The sequence below is a fragment of the Microtus ochrogaster genome, unplaced genomic scaffold (genome assembly GCF_000317375.1).
Source record: "Microtus ochrogaster isolate Prairie Vole_2 unplaced genomic scaffold, MicOch1.0 UNK3, whole genome shotgun sequence".
NCBI lineage: Eukaryota > Metazoa > Chordata > Mammalia > Rodentia > Cricetidae > Microtus > Microtus ochrogaster.
The window spans coordinates 12,606,314-12,624,645 of record NW_004949101.1 but is presented as its reverse complement, the minus strand read 5'-3'; the positions used below and the strand labels follow the sequence as shown (position 1 = coordinate 12,624,645).

General features: G+C 41.9%; 1 protein-coding gene across 1 annotated transcript in view; it reads left to right on the top strand.

Moving 5' to 3' along the window:
* Plcb1 (phospholipase C beta 1) overlaps positions 1–18,332 on the top strand; it is a 691,541-nt gene that overhangs the window by 475,251 nt on the left and 197,958 nt on the right. The window contains exon 9 of the mRNA XM_005365666.3: positions 993–1,159. Coding sequence (XP_005365723.1) covers positions 993–1,159 — 167 coding nt within the window. The remainder of the gene's footprint in view (positions 1–992; positions 1,160–18,332) is intronic.

Genomic DNA, 18,332 nt, shown 5'->3' with positions numbered 1-18,332 from the left:
CACACACTGAGACAGCTCAACTTACTAAACCTGGATGGAGGTGGGCGGTCCTTGGACTTCCCACAGGTCAGGGAACCCTGATTGCTCTTCAAGCAGATGAGGGAGAGGGACTTGATCTGGGGAGGGGGAGGGAAATGAGAGGCGGTGGCGGGGAGGAGGCAGAAATCCTTAATAAATAAATAAATTTTAAAAAATGCAAAAAAAATAAAGAGATTCAGACATGAAAGGAGAAAAGAAACAGTTAAATGGAAGTACCAGTTTCTCTTTCTTGATATACCAAAATCTACATAATGGCAAAAAGTTGATCCAAATTTGGTAAAGAGAGTAAAATGGCAGGCAGATAAACCGTGCTGCTGAGTGTGGCACTGTACACTGAATGCTTTTGCTTTGTGATTTCATCGTCATTAAGCATTTATTGAGTCTCCCCCAAACTTACAGCATTGAATTGTTGTGGGTTGCCAATAAAACTGGCATTTGAATAACACTATTCAATAAGCACCACTATTTTGAGGATAAAATGTGATTGTGTGTTTAGTGCTACATCCACAAACTAGTATAAATCATTATTATCATTATCTGAAAGGAGATGCCTTGGGAGTCCCACTATGAATTTGAAGCTAGCTTGGACTGTAGTGAACACCAAGATAATCGGGTACAGAGTGAGTCCCCATCTCCAAAAACAAACACAAGCAAATGAAAGAGGTATAGACTCTTATAAGCCTGGAACTTCAATGAAATGAAAAATGTATTTAAGCACATTTTTTAATTAATAAATCAGCAATATTTAAGGGATAAGTATAACAGGGGACATTAGTCATCTGATGCTTTTCCAGGCATTTGAGAAGTGTGGGGTGGAAGCTCCAGGTTTTGAGGGCCCAGTAAGAATTCCATTGTAGACTGTCCCGGTAAGACGCAATTTTATTTCTTTGTAGCTAATTGCATAAAGAAGATGAGGGAAGTGGTCTGATTTCTTGTGTTTCCATTGCTTCCAGTGGTGCCAAAAGCAAACCGTACCTTACCGTCGAGCAGATGATGGACTTCATCAACTTTAAGCAGAGAGATCCGCGGCTCAATGAAATACTTTACCCACCTTTGAAGCAAGAGCAGGTCCAAGTGTTGATTGAGAAGTATGAGCCCAACAGCAGCCTCGCCAAGAAAGGTAGAAGCTTCTTCGCGTCAGGACTGTCCTGTGGTTTTTTTGTTTGTTTTTGTTTTGTTTGTTTGTTTTGGGGTTTTATTTTAACCTGATAAACTTTTTTTTTAACTTTGGTGATTTCCTTTTCTAGTTATATCTATGTGTGCATGTCACATATTTTTAAATTTCTAACCATTTGTTTTTCTAAAGTTGCTTAGTAATTTAATGCATTTTTCTCATGGAGGAAATTTATTATCTCAAAGGTTGCCCTTTAAAAAAAATTCTTTTAAGTTCTCTAAAGTGTCCCATGAGTTTGTTTTGTTTTTGTTTTTTTTTTCCTGTTTGTTTTTCTCCAAGTCTCCAAAACAAAAGAAAATATTCAGTCTTCTATAATTATGTCTTATTCCAGTTTACAGCAACTGATAACTTTTGTAACGTGGGAGAATATTCTGAAATGTGGCCTTATAGTTTTTTCAATTAAAATTTTGGGTAGATACAAATCAAAATCTTAATAGAAAAAAATAGTACAAAAATAACATGAGAATGGCAACTCTAAGTTACCTGGAAATTTCTTTTAAACATATATATTTTTTATTCTGGAAAAATGAATTAACAAAATATGGTCATGAAGAATTGGTTGCTGGATGTTCTAACTGTAATAATAGCATAGTCTTCAAAACTTCTACCTTCATACTGAATATCTTCTGGATGGAAAGACCCCCTGCTGAAGCCTGACCCGTCATGACTAAACTTACTGCAAATGTCTATAGAGTCCATAGGGCACAGTGAACCAGTTACTGAGAAGAAAGGAATCGCGTGTTAACATACAGGCACTTCATGTAGTGACAGAAATAATAATCACAAGCCACAGATGAGAATGCATATCATACATTTTTTTCCATACATTGTACTTGTTCTGGAATCAGGTCTCTCAAAAGAAAAGGGAAGTGTGTATTAAGTATAGATTTTTTTTCTTCAGTCTGTTAATTGGGAATTTTTAGACAACCTTTTTTTTTCAGCCTCTCTATTTTCTTCCCCAAGCATTTTGACGTTGTTACTGGCATTACTCTTATTACTGCCATTTAGGTGAGGTCAGTAAAAGTAAAAGTCCAAATGTGTGCCTTGTGATTGACAGGCCTGGCCAAGCATATGCAAATATGTCCTCTTTGTCTCTGATGCCTGCTCCTTCATGATGAAGGCTGGCATTCCCATTAGGAGGGCTAGACTTTCCCAAGAACGACTTCTACTCAGTGGTGGAACAATTCCAGAAGGACTTCTAAACATGATTAGCTGATAATGGTGCAACAAGAAATGTTTGAAACCAGCAGGGCTCTCTGCGGCCTATTGACTGTGCTCACAGGCCCCTTAACTGAAGTAGCCAGGGGCAGCCCAGAGCATCATCTTGACAGTTAGCCTCTTTGCTCACAAGGTGAAGAGGGAAAAGTTTTTCACTACCTGTTTGTGAGTTTGAAATAAATACTATACACTAAAAAGTGTCCGGCCCAGGTGATCTGATGACCAATACTCATTCTACCTGATATATTGATGTGCAGAAGGATGGTTTCAGTTCTTCTGATGGGTTTCAGCTAGCTGCTCTCTAGATTATAAGATGCTTGGGCCTTAGACTTTTCTCTTATTTCCCCCAAGACCTATAAAGTTAACCTGCTTAGGATGCAATATTTATTATAGACTAGGAGGTGAGAAGCATTTGTGCCCCCAACGTCAGCGCCATCCCCCGTAATAGTCTTTACAAAGAATAGGTTAGTTCCTCTCCACAGATGCCTCAAGCCACACATGGGAAGGGCAAAGGGCTTGTCATCTAATACTGAGATGTATAGAGATGCCTAATCACTTCCTAGCACAAAGAGACGTACTTTCTGTCACCCCCAAGAGATAGGAATGATGAATAAGCAGATCTACCTGGCTAGAGCTGTTGCCCTTCCCCCAGTGAAGAAATTTGAGTCTCCAGTAGTCAACTAGTCAAATTATAAAAGATCTTAGTTGGGCCATTTCAACCCCAAAGCATAGACATGGAACAGAACTTCTGATGACTTCCCTGTGTTAAGGGGAAGGAGAAAGGGTGTAAACTGGGTTAGTTTAACAACTAATAGACCTATAGCAACATTATGACTTAAAGTAGGCCAAAGTAGAAATGATACTGGAATATCAGGGTGTTTTTGAGAATGACTGTTTCCCTGGAATCTAGGGTCCTGAAAACTCAATGGCCATAAAAGCTTCCCAAGCCAGTGGTTTGGGGGGGGGTTCTTATCTCATAAGTTAGAGGAATGAAATACACAGACCAGTGAGAGAGGTTTCATTTGTTTGTTTTATTTTGGCTTTTTATTTTTTGTATATATATATATATATACATATATATACATATATATATATATGTATATATATATATATACACACATTCATAATTGAGAGCTTAAGCGGGAGAGAGGTCCATACTATTTGAGCTAAGCCAGCCAAAACGTCAGCCACAGGGAAGGGAAGCCTTAGAAAAATGGAAGGAAACTCAAGAACCAGAAAATGAGTATTAGGTTTTGGCCAGCATCCAAAAGAAAAAACAAAGGAGGAAAAAAATTATTAGGAAAAGTAATGCATTTTGAACAAAATTCAGAAAGGCAGGTGAATTTCTCTTGACACACCTAGAAAACTAATTATTCCTCTTGCCTTGTTAACATGGCTTAAAGTCAACCCGCCTTCCTGAGGGGTGGTCCATTGGCCAGAGGGTTGAGTTCCTCAACTGAACTGTTTAAGAGATGATGCCATGTCTCCACATAGACACAGATTCCATTCTTCACGGTGAAGGCCCGGGAGGAAATCTGTAAGCAAGCACAAGCATGTATTCTTCAAGACTTTAGCATTAAAAACAAATAAATAAAACAAGCAAAAAACTATTGATGAAAAAGCAAGAGATGACAGATCAAAAGATAAAATTTCCATTTCTGAAGACTTGTACTCAGAGTACATCATAATAGCACAAACCTGTAATCCCTACATTTGGGAGGCTGAGGTAAAGGGATCTCAAATTCAAAGCCAGCCTGAGCTACACAGCAAAGCACTTTCTCAACAAAAATCAAAGAAGGGTTTGAAGGTGTCTACTCTTTTCAAGGAAAGTATGATATAAATATGAATAACTCCATTTTTCGAATGCTAACATGGCTCTACGTCGTGTGAGGCCTTGTCAAACTAAGATTCTTGGTTCTGTAATTCTAACAAGGTAGTGAGCAGTGCTAGCCCAGCCTACAGGAGCAGGCTGAGCGGCCGGGCTTTGAGAGATACTGAGGATGGGTAGAAACCTAGAAGATGGAGTCTGTAAGGAAGGTCCAGGAATTGTCCAGGCTTAATTAGCTTCGACAGGAGTGCATGGAAGATTTTCCAGGGATCAAGGGTACCATGCTTTTGTCTTTTTGTGCATGTCTTCAACAAAGCTGTTTTGAACGTTCTTATGTAATTATCACCAAGAAAAATTAAGATAAGACTTACACAGTCTTGCAGGCTGAGTCTGCAGACATCACAGGACAGGCAAGAACATCTGGACCAATGGCCCGGACAGTTGTTTTGCTGAATTTCCCATAGCTATACAGAATAAATCTTTTTCAATGACAGTATCTATTTTTTAACCCAGCTACTTCAGTGAGAAAACACTGTTGAACTTCAGCTGTTTTCTTCCTGAACATTCTGTGCACTGCTCTCACTGCTCACGGCAACACTCTGATTTCATAGTCAAAAGGATAAGGATTTTGAAATTTATCTCTAGGGCAGAGAAATTGCAATGCTTTAGTAACTAAAGGTTTGAGGTCAAGTGTGTTGGTGAACACCCTTAATCCCAGCACTGGGAAGGAAGAGTCAGGCAGATAGATCTCTTTGAGTTCAGGGCCAGCCTGGTCTACATAACAAGATCCAGGATAGCCAGGACTGCATAGAAAGACTGTCTCTAAAAAAGAATAAGAAAGAAACTAAGAGACTGAAATATTTTCTCAAACGATGAAAATCGGTGTTTTTAATTTGAGTTTGTAGTTCATGACCTATTGTGTTTGACTTAGGATTTCTTTTCTTTAAAAATAAGTTTCATCTCTCTTTTAGTAGGTAGGGATGAGTAAATATTAACACAGTACAGTTTCAGAAAGCTTTATCCATAATGAGGTGACTTTAAAGATGCATATGAGGGCTAGGCATGAAGTTTAGTGGTAGAGTACTTTCCTAACAGGAAGGAAACCCTGAGTCCCATCCCATGCACTACCAAACACAAGGAGTAAATATATACATACATATATATACATTTTCAAAGAGCCATATCAAGACTTTGTAGTCAGATTGCTTACTCCAGACATAATACAGGCATGCTCTAGTTTTACCTTTAAGCCAGATGGTTCTTGTACCTTCATTGATGACAGTGTGAGAAAACAGATACCAAAATTCAATTTGATGTCATAGTTTGTTTTCTCCTGCTGCTATCATTTTGACTATTTCCTCGAGTGTGCCCCAGAATCAGATAAATTGGTGTTAATCTCAATATTGACTGACAAACTCAGTCTGATATATCTTAGAAGGAAATGTCTGTATTGCTTCTATCCATTAAAATCAAGAGAAAAAATAAAATAAAAACAAAAATTAATGTTTTAAAAAAAAGGAGAGAGAGAAACGTCAGGACATTATGAGACAAGGAACCTCCGAAGATGCCACTGAGTTCATTTTCTGTTGGCCACCTACTGCAAGGCATGAGACCAACTCTTATGAGTAGTTTGTTTCCCCAGTGAGACTCCCTTGGAGAAAATCAAATATTCATCTGCAAGTGCTTATCAATTGGAGAGAGCTTCTGGTGTAGAGGTGAGGGATGTGCCCACTTCTCCTTTCTGCTCTGGAATCCCATCTGTGCAAACCCACAGAGGCCCTCTGCATGTTGCCTCAATCTCTGTGAGTCTCTTTATCTTTATCTTGTTGATTTAGAGGGCTTTGTTTACTTGGTATCCCCATCCCCTCTGAAATCTACTAATGTCTCCTCTTTCAAGGGGTTCGCTGAGCTCTAAGGGGAGGAATTTAATGGAGATGTCCTGTTTAGGGCTAAGTGTCCAAGATCTCTCATTCTCTGCATAATGTCTGGTTGTGGGTCTCTGTATTTGTTTCCATCTGTTACAGGAGGAAGCTTTTCTGATGATGGCTGATAGTATAGCAGAATGTCTTAAGAGTCATTTTATTGCTACTTTTTGTTTTTTGTGAATTTGTTTGTTTGTTTCATTTGGTTTTGGTTTGTTTTTTGTTTTTAGGACAGTGGTATTTGTTTTCACTCTATGTCCCTGAACTATCTAGTCTCAGGTTTTTGGTCACCCAAGCAGTGTCAGGAAGTGAGTTGTACAATTTTGTAAATTTTCCATTGTTGGTGTTTTCCACTTTTCATCTGCTGTGATCAGATAGTATCACGGTGCAATTTCAGTTCTCTTAGAAATGCCTAGACTTGCTTTGTATCTAAGTATGTGCTCAATTTATGGAGAAAGTTCCATGAGCTGCTGTAAAGAAGGCATATGCTTTTGTGTTTGGGTAAATTGTTCTACAAATATAAATATCTGTTTATCCATTTGGCTTATGAAATCAATTAGCTCTAACATTTCTCTGTTTAGTTTTGTCTGGATGGCCTATGTAGCGATGAGAATGGAGTATTGAGATCTCCCACCACCACTGTGTGAGGGCCAATATGTGTTTCAAGCTCTACTAGTGTTTCTTTTATAAACTTGGGTGCCCTTGTGTTTGAGGCATAAATGTTAAAAACTGAAATGTCCTCGTGGTGGATTTTTCCTTTGATGTGTATGTAGTGTCTTTTCGTACCACTTCTAATAATTTTTGTTTGAAGGTTATTTTAGCAGAAATTAGAATGGCTACTCCAGCTCGCTTCTTAGGTCCATTTGCTTGGAATATTCTTTTCTATTCTTTTATGCTGAGATAACCTTGATGTTAAAGGTATTTCTTCTATACAGCAGGATGATGGACCCTGTTTTCCTATGCATTCTGTTAGTCTGTGTCTTTTTATTGGGAAATTGAGTTCACTGATGTTGAGAGTTATCAATGAGTAGTGTTTTTTTGATTTCTGTTCGTTGTTGTGATGGACTTTTTTCCCCCTCCTCTTTTGGTTCTCTGGCCTAGAATTTTTTATTTATTGTGTTTACTTGGTGTGGTTAACCTCTTCGGATTGACATTTTCCTTGTAGCACCTTCATTAGGGGTTGAATTTATAGATAGATAATATTTTAATTTAGTTTTATATTGTAACATCTTTTTTTTTCTCCATCTATTGTGATTGAAAGCTTTGCTGGGTATAGTAGTCTAGGCTGGCATCTGTAGTCTTTTTGAGTCTGCAAGACATTTAGAGTCTCCATTCAGAAGTAGGGTGCTATTCAGATAGGTCTGCCTTTATATGTTACTTGGTCTTTTTCCATAGCAGCTTTTAATATTTTTCTTTGCTCTATATGTTTAGTGTTTTATTATTATGTGCTGAGGGAACTTTCCTTTCTGGTCCAGTCTATCTGATGCTCTGTACACTTCTTCTACCTTGATAGGCACTTACTTCTCTGGGTTAGGGAAATTTTCTTCCGTGATTTTGTTGAAAATATTTTGGCACCTTTGACCTGGGTTTTTTTTTCCTACTTCCTCTATCCCTACTGCTTTTAGATTTGGTCTTTCATAGTGCCCCATATTTTCTATCTAGATTTTTACATTTTTAACATTTTTTGACCAAAGTATCCATTTCCTCTATTATGTCTTTAGTGCATGATAGTCTCTCTGTCCTGTCCTGTATTCTATTGGTGAGACTTGCTTCTGAGGTTTCTAAATTCTGCATTTCCAGATTTTCCTCAGTTTGGGTTTTCTTTATTAATTCCATTTCATTTTCAGGTCTTGAAATTATTCATTATTTATTTCCGGCCACTGTTTCTTTGTGTTTTTATAGATTTCTTCTATAGATTTCTTTATTTTCTTTTTTCATTTAAGGACTTTTAACATATTCATGAAGGCTATTTTGAGGTCCTTGTCTTGTGTTTCAGCTCTGTTGCATTTTTCAGGGCCTGCTGTAGAAGGCTTGCTGAGCTCTAGTGGAGACATATTGCCCTGACTGTTACTGAGTGTGCTTTTAGGCTGGCATCTAGGCATCTAGGATTGCAATTATTGTAATTCTAATTTCTGATATGCTTTGTTCCTTGATTTCTGTTGCCCTCTCTGGTTCTTGGGAGAGTGTCCTGGCTGTGGTTTGCCTGGTAGGGAATACTTCTGAGATCCTGCCAGATGTGGCTACTGGGGATTCCAGACACAATGTTTCTAGGTAGTGGGAGCTGCCACATTGGAATGGAGATGGGCCATGAAGGGAGGAGGGGAGCAAGGATCCACAAAAGGGAGGAAAACAGGGGGTGTTCCACAAATATCTGAAAGCAGGATTTTTGTCAAGACTGTCGGCTCCCCAGTAATGAGAAGAAGACTTGTTATTAATCATGCATGCTTGGCCAATAGCTTAGGCTTGTTTCTAACTAGCACTTATAACTTAGATTAACCCGTTTCTATTCATTTACTTTCTGACTCCTGGCTTTATTCCCTCATTTCCATATTGCCAATCCTGCTTGCTCTGAGTGTCCTTTCCATCTCTCTGGTGACTCTGCCTTTCTTCTTCCCAGAGCTCTTTCTGTCCAGATGTCCCTCCTGCCTAGCTATTGGCCATTTAGCTTTTTAAGAAACCAACCACAGTGACATATTCTTTATACAATGGAATCATATCTCAGAACAAATATCTGCTTTGTTCCCTGGGAATAGGAGCAGAGAAGGAGGTGAGACCACGGCTAGTAGTCAGCTGTGGAGCTGGGGGTGAGACTGCGTGATTGGATTTGAAAGAGAGGAGAGGAGATGTAAGTGGAGTTTTTAGTCCCAACCACTTGTTCCCAAATACCTGGAAGTCAGTTTTCAAATTACCACATGGATGCTTATAGTAATTATAAATGTTTAATTGATAGCTCATGTTTTTTATTAACCAGTTGATATTACCCCATTTCTATTAATTTATATCTTGCCACATGCTCATAGTTTTACCTGTCCCCTAATATGTCTTGCTTCCTGGGCAGCTGGCTCGCTTCTCCAGCCAGACTCCGCCCTTCTCCTTCCCAGCATTCTCAGTTTGGCTTTCCCGCCTAACTTCCTGCCTAGCGACAGGCCTGTCAGCTTGTTATTAACCAATGAGAGTATTGCATATTCCTAGTGCAGAAAAGAATTGTTCCAGAGCAAAGAGGGTGAGTGAAGACTGGAAGATCACCTACCTGATCTACTTACTTCTCTGGTATGCCTGGCTGGTGGGCTTTTAGGGAAGGCATGCTGGAGTTGGGGGCTGAGATAAAGGGATGAGTAAGGAGGGAGGAGATCTGTATAATCCACTAGAGATGAGGGCAGAGAGGAAGGGGAGGCTGCGGGGGGGGGGGGGAGGACTGCTACAGACCTGGTAATGAGACTGGGGATTAGATTTGGAGGTAAGTAGGGAGAAGTGAAGATACACGGTTAGAACCTACTTGTTTCCCTGGCTGGGGAGGCCTGGGGGTTCCCAGGGCTTCAAGAAATATGTTTAAGGTAGATTTTTTTTTTGGATGGTTAAATAAATATGTATGTTAATGTTTAGTTTCTGAGGAGCTTCTTTGTCTTGGTTTGGTTTGGTTTTTGTTTGTTTTGTTTTGTTTAAAGATAGGGTCTCATGGTATACTCATAGCCAGTCTAAAATTCACTGTGGAGATGAGGATCTGTTGACTTCAAAAAGATCTGCTTGTGTCTGCTTCCCAAGTGCTTGGACAAGGGTTTATGATGCCATGCACTGTTCATGTGATGCTTTTATTATTATTATTTTAAGGAGAAGACAAAAATTTTATGAAAATTAAATGAAAACCTAATGTGGTCAGAGGCCTGAACACCAAATCATAAAATACAAGGCTAGCTGGAGAATACAGAGCTAGGAAGTATAAAATATACAGAGGAGAGTATGGCCTTTGCTGCTGTGTTAGTCAGCTGCAGTGAGCACGGTAGCCATAGTTCCACAATGCAATTTCTGCTTGGAGCATTGCAAATAGTCTCAGGGTTTCTGTGCCTTCTAAGCCAAATGTTTGAGTATTCATTTTCCACGAAGAGAGGGCTTGAATCTTGTAATAGAGAATACCACTCTCAAGGGCGTGTTGTCTTATTTTTTCATGTAATGTCATATATTTATAAATGTCCTGCCCCATCACCAAATGCCTCTTCCTTGTTTAGTTGTCTGAATGTAAAATGTCTGAATGACATGGGAATGCAGAGTGACCCCTGCCTCTCCCAAACTATATATGGTTGTGGATGTTTTAGTGTGAAAGGCTAATATCCTTTTAATCACTTACACACTTTAGAAAAATCAGTGAGTTAAAATTAGCAGGAAAAGTAAGACAGTTATATTGGTGCTTTTGATAACAGAATACAGATCTCCAGATTCAATGGATATACAGGAGTGAAAGACATTTTTTGGTTAAACTACAAAATCAAAAAAATGAACAAAAAACAGTTGAGTTTGTTTCTGCTCAGCGTGCATGTTTGTTGAATAACTGAACTGATACAGCAGTATTAGCGGGGGTTTCAAGCTCTTCTCTTTACCATTGACACCATCCTCGAAAATTACTTATAGACTACACTATATAAACTCCTCCCTGTTTTGTCACAGTTAAATCAGTAAAAAAATGAAGCTATGTAACACCCATTAGTATCTAATCAGAACCTAGAGAGTTAATGATTTGAGAGTTGAAATAAACTCAGAATTAGGATGACGCAATTTGGTTTTAAGCAAAGCATTACAAGTTTTGGTCCAGCAGGTATTCTACCTCGATGCAGAAACACGGTAACATTGTTTGTATCAGGAGGGATAACACTGTTGTGTTTCCAGTGTTGTTAAATCCTGACACAGTTCAAATATGTTGAAACATTATTAATACCAGGAAGCAGACCGAGTGTGACAGTGTTCTGAGCTTTCTAGTCCCGCAAGCTGTATTATTATGAGGAAGTGCTCCTTCACTGGAAAACAACAGAAATGTAAATTGGACTGAAACACAGAAAGGGTTGTACTTGTCTGACAAGCAGAGGGTCTGGGCTGGGTTTCAGTGGCTTCTAGCATGCAAATCCAAGAGCTCTAATGATGGAATTGAGAATTATTCCTCGAGGACCACATGGTTTCACTTACATACAGAATCTAAAAAGCAACGCTATGGAACTAGTTAGGTGAGGCTGGGGTGACATGGGGTTCCCCTCTTTTCCCTTGGCACATACTGTCCAACTCTAGCCAGCAGCATCCTCTGTAACCCTCCAGGAATTCCTCTCAATCCAGCTATAGCCCTCCTGAAAATCCCTAGGAACTGCAGCCCGATTCTGAAGGTACTCCCCACCTCCCCTAGAGTCTCCCCTTGATACCATTCATGAAGTTTTCACTAGGGACTCTTGTCAGCAAGGAACATAACCCTTTAGCTCTAACACTGAGATCACAGAAGGAGCAGGTAAGGAGGGAGCTGTGCTGTGCCTGGGGCTCCTAGTTTCCCTCCTGCCCGCAGCTGCTCTGGAGTCCCACGTGGGCCTTGGCACAGCATCTCTTAGAAAAGAGATGGGGCGGTGCTGATGTCGTGGGTCAACTTTTGGCGCCTGTAGCCATGGTTCTCACATTTGCCCTTGATGAGGCACTAGCTTGTCCGGGTTTCTCCTCACAAAGTGTTACAAGAAAGCCGGTATGTAGAGGAAATAAAACTGCCAAAGTGCTGTTAAGAATAACAAGAAAAGAAGCTGGTGTGTACTTGGGGAGAGGGGGGTGGGCGGTGACTGCCCTCCCTTTCCTTGTGTCTTCTGCAGGCCAGTCCCTGGCTCTGCAGCGCTGTGTCTCAAGCCCCAGGAGATGCACGATGTGCGGTTTTAAAACTGCTCATCTGGAAGAAATATTGACGAGTTTAAAGATCTGCCTCACAGTTCGAGGGGGTGTTACATAGATTACTCGCGGGGCAACTGAGGGAATGAAAGAACTGAAACGGAAGAGCAAACTCCACTTCTCGAAAGACAGAGACGGATGAACCTGTATGACTCTGCTAATTCTTTCATGCCTGAATTTACTGTGCTGAGAAAACTGCTGAAAGCCTGCTCTGGTGTTTTATTGATTAGGATCCTATTTAAACTCTTCCTTTCCTCCATCCCCCCCCCTCCCACACACACACACACACACACACACACAAACCCCTGCTGGCTGGTCCACAAGCCGGGAACTGGGCTGGAGACTTAAAAACATAGGCACACACAAACAGACAGAGACACAGGGATGCAGGTCATCCTTGATACAAGAGTGCCAAAAATGCCCCCTTTATTATGCCCAGGGGCAGTTTACATAGGGATCCTTAACTGATAGCCACACCCCCAGCTCTCTGGATCTTTCAGCTGCAGGCCTCATCAGAGCCCATCCCCCTGGCATCAGGGTCTTGTGCTCAGAGCAGCTGCAGGCTACTCAGAGCAGAGGAAAACAATTGGTTTACAAGCCATTCAGGGTCTGGTGGTCCGCAGTTCCTAACACACCCCGTGGAAGGTTGAGGAAGAATAACTCTGTCATTCCTGAGTGCGTTTCAAGCTCCTCCTTACTCTGATTTCTTATATTTACAGACCTACCTCTTTGAAGCATTTGAAATGGGCTCAGAAAAGGGAAAAACAAAAACAAATTAACAGACTAAACCCCACCTTTCCCCAGAACAGTCATTACGTGCTTGCTGTTGCTTGGTAGACTCAGAACTCCCAGCACCTTCCTTCTCTAAACTTTTCCTTCATCCCCAGAAGGCAGGGATTAAGCCTAAGGGAAGCCAAGGCCTGGCCCAGGAAGCCTGTTTTTTTCCTCCTCTGGCCTTCCCTTTGGTGACCTCAGTGTCTGCTTAGCAGTTCTCCTTTAGCCAGAAGCTTAGAGCCTTATCTTGTCACAACTCAAATTCCCTTTGTTCAGAAAATAGCCACTCAGGAAATGTAAAAATAGTAAAAAGCAAAGAGGAATGCCAGTCCCCGGGGAAGGGAAGGGAGCCTGGCAGGCTAAGACACCTTCAGTGTGCTGTGTCTTCCTCAGGCCTCTTCCCTCATCACGTGAGATCTTCCCAAGATGCCTTGCCATTTTGTGATGTCTTAAACCTAAACAAATAGCCATGTAGCCTGCCATCAGACTATGGGAACGACAGCCACTGCTGGTACCCCTTTCCCCTCTCACCGGTAGGTAGATGGAACTCATTCAGTAAGAGAAACAGCTGGGCAGGTCGACCTGTGCTAAGCCACAGTAAGCCACAGGCCTCTGATTGCCCAGCACTGCCATCCCCAGAGTGGTATTCACACCACACAAGAGGAAGACACATTGAATGGGGGGAGCAAATGAGTCATGACCACGAGGAGACCAGACTGGATGGTCCATGGCTGGGAGACCACTCAGCAGGAAAGCCGAAGATACTGAGCAGTTCTCTAATGGATGTAGGCATTTCCGGGAGCTCCGTCTTAACCCCGAAGCCTTGCAGTCTCTAGAATTCCAGTTACAAAGCAATTAGCTCCAGGCTTATGGATAGGATATTACTTAAGACAGTCCTTAATTGGGACAATAGACAAAAGCAGTCATGTTAGCTAATACTACAACTGACATAAAATATGAGTCAAAGATGTTGCAATGTTGCTATATGCCATTGTTCTAGATTCCTTTAGGAACTAGCGCTGAAAGAAAAATTGGGGTCCAGAAACGTTTGAGATACAATCCTTGGAAGCAGAGGCAAGGTCATAGGACGGAGAACAGGGAGGAGAAGGCAGGCAGTGAAAGCCTTGTTTCCGCTGTTCTCAAACAGAGCTCAGTACTAGGGCAAATACTATGTACATATGCAGAGCATCCATCCTTCACTGTGTCTTAAGCTGCTCTAAGGAAGTCCTAACTCCCTGGGGCTCCCAAGTAAGCTCTCCGGTAGAGAGATGTAGACGGAAGTCCAGTCATATCCCTTGAGACAGTGACATAGACTACTACAACCCCCTTGCCAGCAAAACAGATGTTTTCCTGATTATAGGTGTACAAAAAATATTATCCACCCTGGCTACTTTGAGGCTGACAGAGGAATCTCAACTTTAAGGCATACCTGGGCAGCTTGTGAGGCATTGTCTCAAAAGTAAAAAGGTGACTGGCGGTGGGGGGCAGCTCAGTAGTAAAGCACTTACTTACCTAGGAAGCTGGCACCCTAAATGCAGAAGAGAATAAGCCAACCAGCCTCCAGTCTGCGAAAGAAGACATCCTCCATGGTCCAGGATAGCTGGATGCCTGTTTCCTTCACCAGATACCTGATAAAAACCTGCCCTTTACATCTAACTTAAGAATTGCTGGAATTGGTTGCAATAGCAAAAAACCTATAATCCCAAAATGAACTGAAAGCTTTGTAGGAGGAAAGTGGCATTTCCTGCTCAGCTTCAAGAACCCTACAAAGCAGGGTTCCCAAGAGGGACAGACAGAGTCTTATGACACTAGGAAGGTTCTAAGCCCCACATCAGAAAGCTTGGAAGAACACACAGTAGGGCCCACCTTTGTGCTGCAGAGTAGACAAAGACTGGATTAAGGAAAATGAAGCCTTCACCCCTGCAAAGGCAGCATCCATCTTGACCCAGACATCATGGTGTAGGATCCAGAAGACTGCCTGCTGGGCATTATGGTCAGAATCGCAGAGCAGCGCCACAAAGAGTGCATTCACGGACCACAGTAGAGCGTGCTCCCTGCCCTCTGAAGACCTCCACGCAAAGGACAGATCTGCACTGGGGCAACCCTAAGCTCCACGTGGAAGTCTAAGGCTACATTTATAAAAGAAAGGGGATTGTGGATGATACTATAGGTCAGGGTGCATGCCAAGCATTGGGGGGCCCTGGTCCTAGAGGAGAAAACAGAGAATCAGAAAGTGGTCCTTCCTTGTTTATATTATTTTTAGAAGGTGTTTGTTTGGGGACACATATTTACTAAATCGCCCAAGCTGGTCTGGAGCCCGCTGTGGAGCACAGCTGGACCTAGATTCAGAGCAATCCTCCTGCCTCCACCTCCTGGCTACCGATATCACAAATATGAGCCACCACTACTAGCTTTTAAACAAAAGATCTAATCTAGACCCTGTCTTTATCTCTCCATGTCAATTTAAAGGGACAGTTAGGTCTTCTTTAAGCCAAAGTTTATCTGTGGAGTTAAATCGCGAAAGCTTCTTCGACTTCTCAGAGTGGTGAGGAGTAAATAAATTCACGAATGTGAGAATGTTTTGAACAAGGGAAGGTGCTAAATCAAAGTTAGATGTCATTATTAAGAACTTTCACACCAACCACCTCCACAGGTATAACTTGACACTAGTGGGAAAACTGCAGAGCCGTAGAGAGCGGTGCAGCAGGGCCAGGGGCTGACTTGGGAGACCCCGGAGAAGAGCACGCAAGTCCCTCCTGAGCATCGTCACACCATGTCTTAGCTTTGGGCATCCATCCACAGTTATGGTAAAAAGGCAGGCTTTTCAGTCCACAAGGAAGAGAATAGATGATCCTTTTCAATTTAAGATAAAATAAGAATGGATGAGAACATGGGTAGAACATACTAAATACAGGATTGGAAAAATCTGGATAGACATTAAGAAGTCAGAAAAGCTCATCTGAGAATCATACAGAATCTGAGGTGGTTAGCATAGGCTATAGGAAAATCCACAGCCAAGTAGAAAACAAGAGGAACATTTAATGATTATTTCTGGAAGCAGACAAATAGATGTGGGTGAGCCATGAGATGTCAGCACCATCTGCACTTTCCCTGAGAGGAGCTAGCAGAATCCTCAAGGGTCATAGCACCAGGAATCAACCTAAGCCAAGAAATAGCATCTCACTGCTGGGCTTGAAAGTGATTTAAGGAGGTGTTAAGCCCTTGGGCAGGAAGTGTTCCAACGACCTTTGCTATCATTACACAGAGAGTGAGGATTGAATGATGATGAATGGTTTCTCAGCCACCTAATCCCAGTGACATCCAAACAAATGGGTGCCAGAGGCTACCTAATTGGCATTTGGCACAGCAGAGTGTGGTTGGTGCCCATGCTAACTGGCAGACACATTGTCCAGTTTGCCCATCTTAACTACACGATGACACATGTGGACCATCTGTCTCCCAAAGCAAAATGTCCCAGTGTGGAACAGCTTTGAAGATATTTGCATGTATTTGGCTTTTCTTACCCTTTTCAAGCTAACCTGAATAGTCTCTGCAAATCCCATAAACCATGTCACCTCCTGCTTAGCATGTCCATTGTCTGTTGTTGACAAAACACATTTTCTATTGTATTTTATTTTTCTTCTCCTAAATGTAAGAAACATGGGCTGCAGGAAGAAAATGCTGGAGGACACCTCTAAATTGCATGCAGAGATTAGAGCCTAATTTAAGTCTGGAAAAGAATTTTGGAGCTTGATAGACAAATTCAAATCAGAGAGGCTAATCCTCACACCTCTGCCAGATGGGTCATTTATCTGCCAAAGCCCGGGCTTCTTTGAACAAAGAGATTAAAGTAACACATTTTAGAGAGATAAGTAAATCATGGGAAAGGCTCTTTTCCTGATCACATTCGGGGCTATTTTTAGGACTGGTGCAGCGTAGCAAGATTGAAGCCAACTGTCTTCAATTGGCAAAATGTCCCCTTCTCTATGGTCCATGGCCCTTACTCAGGACAATGTGAGGAGAGATGGGTGGATAGACACAATCGGTCCCATCGGCTCCGTCTGTCTTTTCATTACCCCAGCATGAGCTACCAGGTCAGTTTCCACACTTGCCAGACCAGTTGTTTCCAACTCAGCCTCAGTTTACCGAGCTGAAAATGAGCCACTCTCTCAAAAAATGCCTGAGCCTGGCATGTGGTCCATTCTCAGAGTGGTAACTAGCTCATATTATTACCAGTGTTATTACGGTTTACTTTCTGTTACTAGACCATGGGCATTGTCTTTTACAGTATTATGACATAGCCGGTCCACCTAAGGCATAAATCCTCTGTGTTCTATCCTGTCTTGAGCAAGTCCCTTCCTTCAGATTTCATGTCTATAAAGCAGGCATGTAAGTTTTCACCATGCACAGTGGCAGTGGGGCTGGGCTGAGTTCATTCTGCATATGGTAAGGGACATGAATGATTTGTTAAGCAGTATACGGGAAACCAGTCAAACTGTCGGACCAATTCAAAGGCTATTTTTCCTCATTCTCGACCCTGCCTGTGCTTACTACATATTAGATTTTCTTTCAAGTCACAATCCATTATCTAAAAAGAAAATCTGTGCATAGAAACATGCCGGCCATATTTTCTATGCTGAAAACTCCTGGTTCACGAGCAACTCCACATCTGTTGGTAATGCCACAAAGGGGAGATTTCCTGGATAAGCATCTGCATTAGTTACTCCATTGCTGTGACAAAATATTTGGCAGAAGCGACTTAGAAGGAAGCGTTTATTCTGGCTCCCAGCTTGAGGACACTCTCCATCATGGTGAGGCAGGCGTGGCAGTGAGAACAGTTTCGGTGGTTCTGGCTGGAATGGCTCGAGCATGAAGCAGCTGCCCACTGTGCACCCAAAGTCACAAATCAGAAAGACACGTGCTAGGCTCAGCTCCCTTTCTCCTTTCCCCTTTTGTTCCCTACGGAACTGCATCCCATGCAATGATGCCACCCACATCAAGGATGGGTCAGTCTTCTTTAGTTAAACTTCTATGTCAAGACTCCCACATATCCAGCTGGGTGTGACTTTCCTAAGTGATTTTTAAAACCAGTAGAGCCGACAGTGAAGGTTCGTGAGTTTATCCCTTGTCAACTTGACATCCAGCTACATCACCTTTAAATCCTAATATTCCACTCCTGGACCTCAAAGACTCATGTCCAGCTGACAAGCAAAAAGGAATTCACCCCAACTTCGCAAGTTACCCATGGTCTTTCCCAGTTTCAACACTGTTTTAAAGTCAAAAGTCAGCCAGGCATGGTGGTTCACACCTTTAATTCCAGCACTTGGGAGGCAGAGGCAGGTGGATCTCTGGGTTGAGGCCAGGCTGGTCTATATAGTAAGTTCTAGGACAGCCAAGGCTACATAGAGAGAACTTGTCTCAAACAAGCACACACACACACACACACACACACACACACACACACACACACACACAC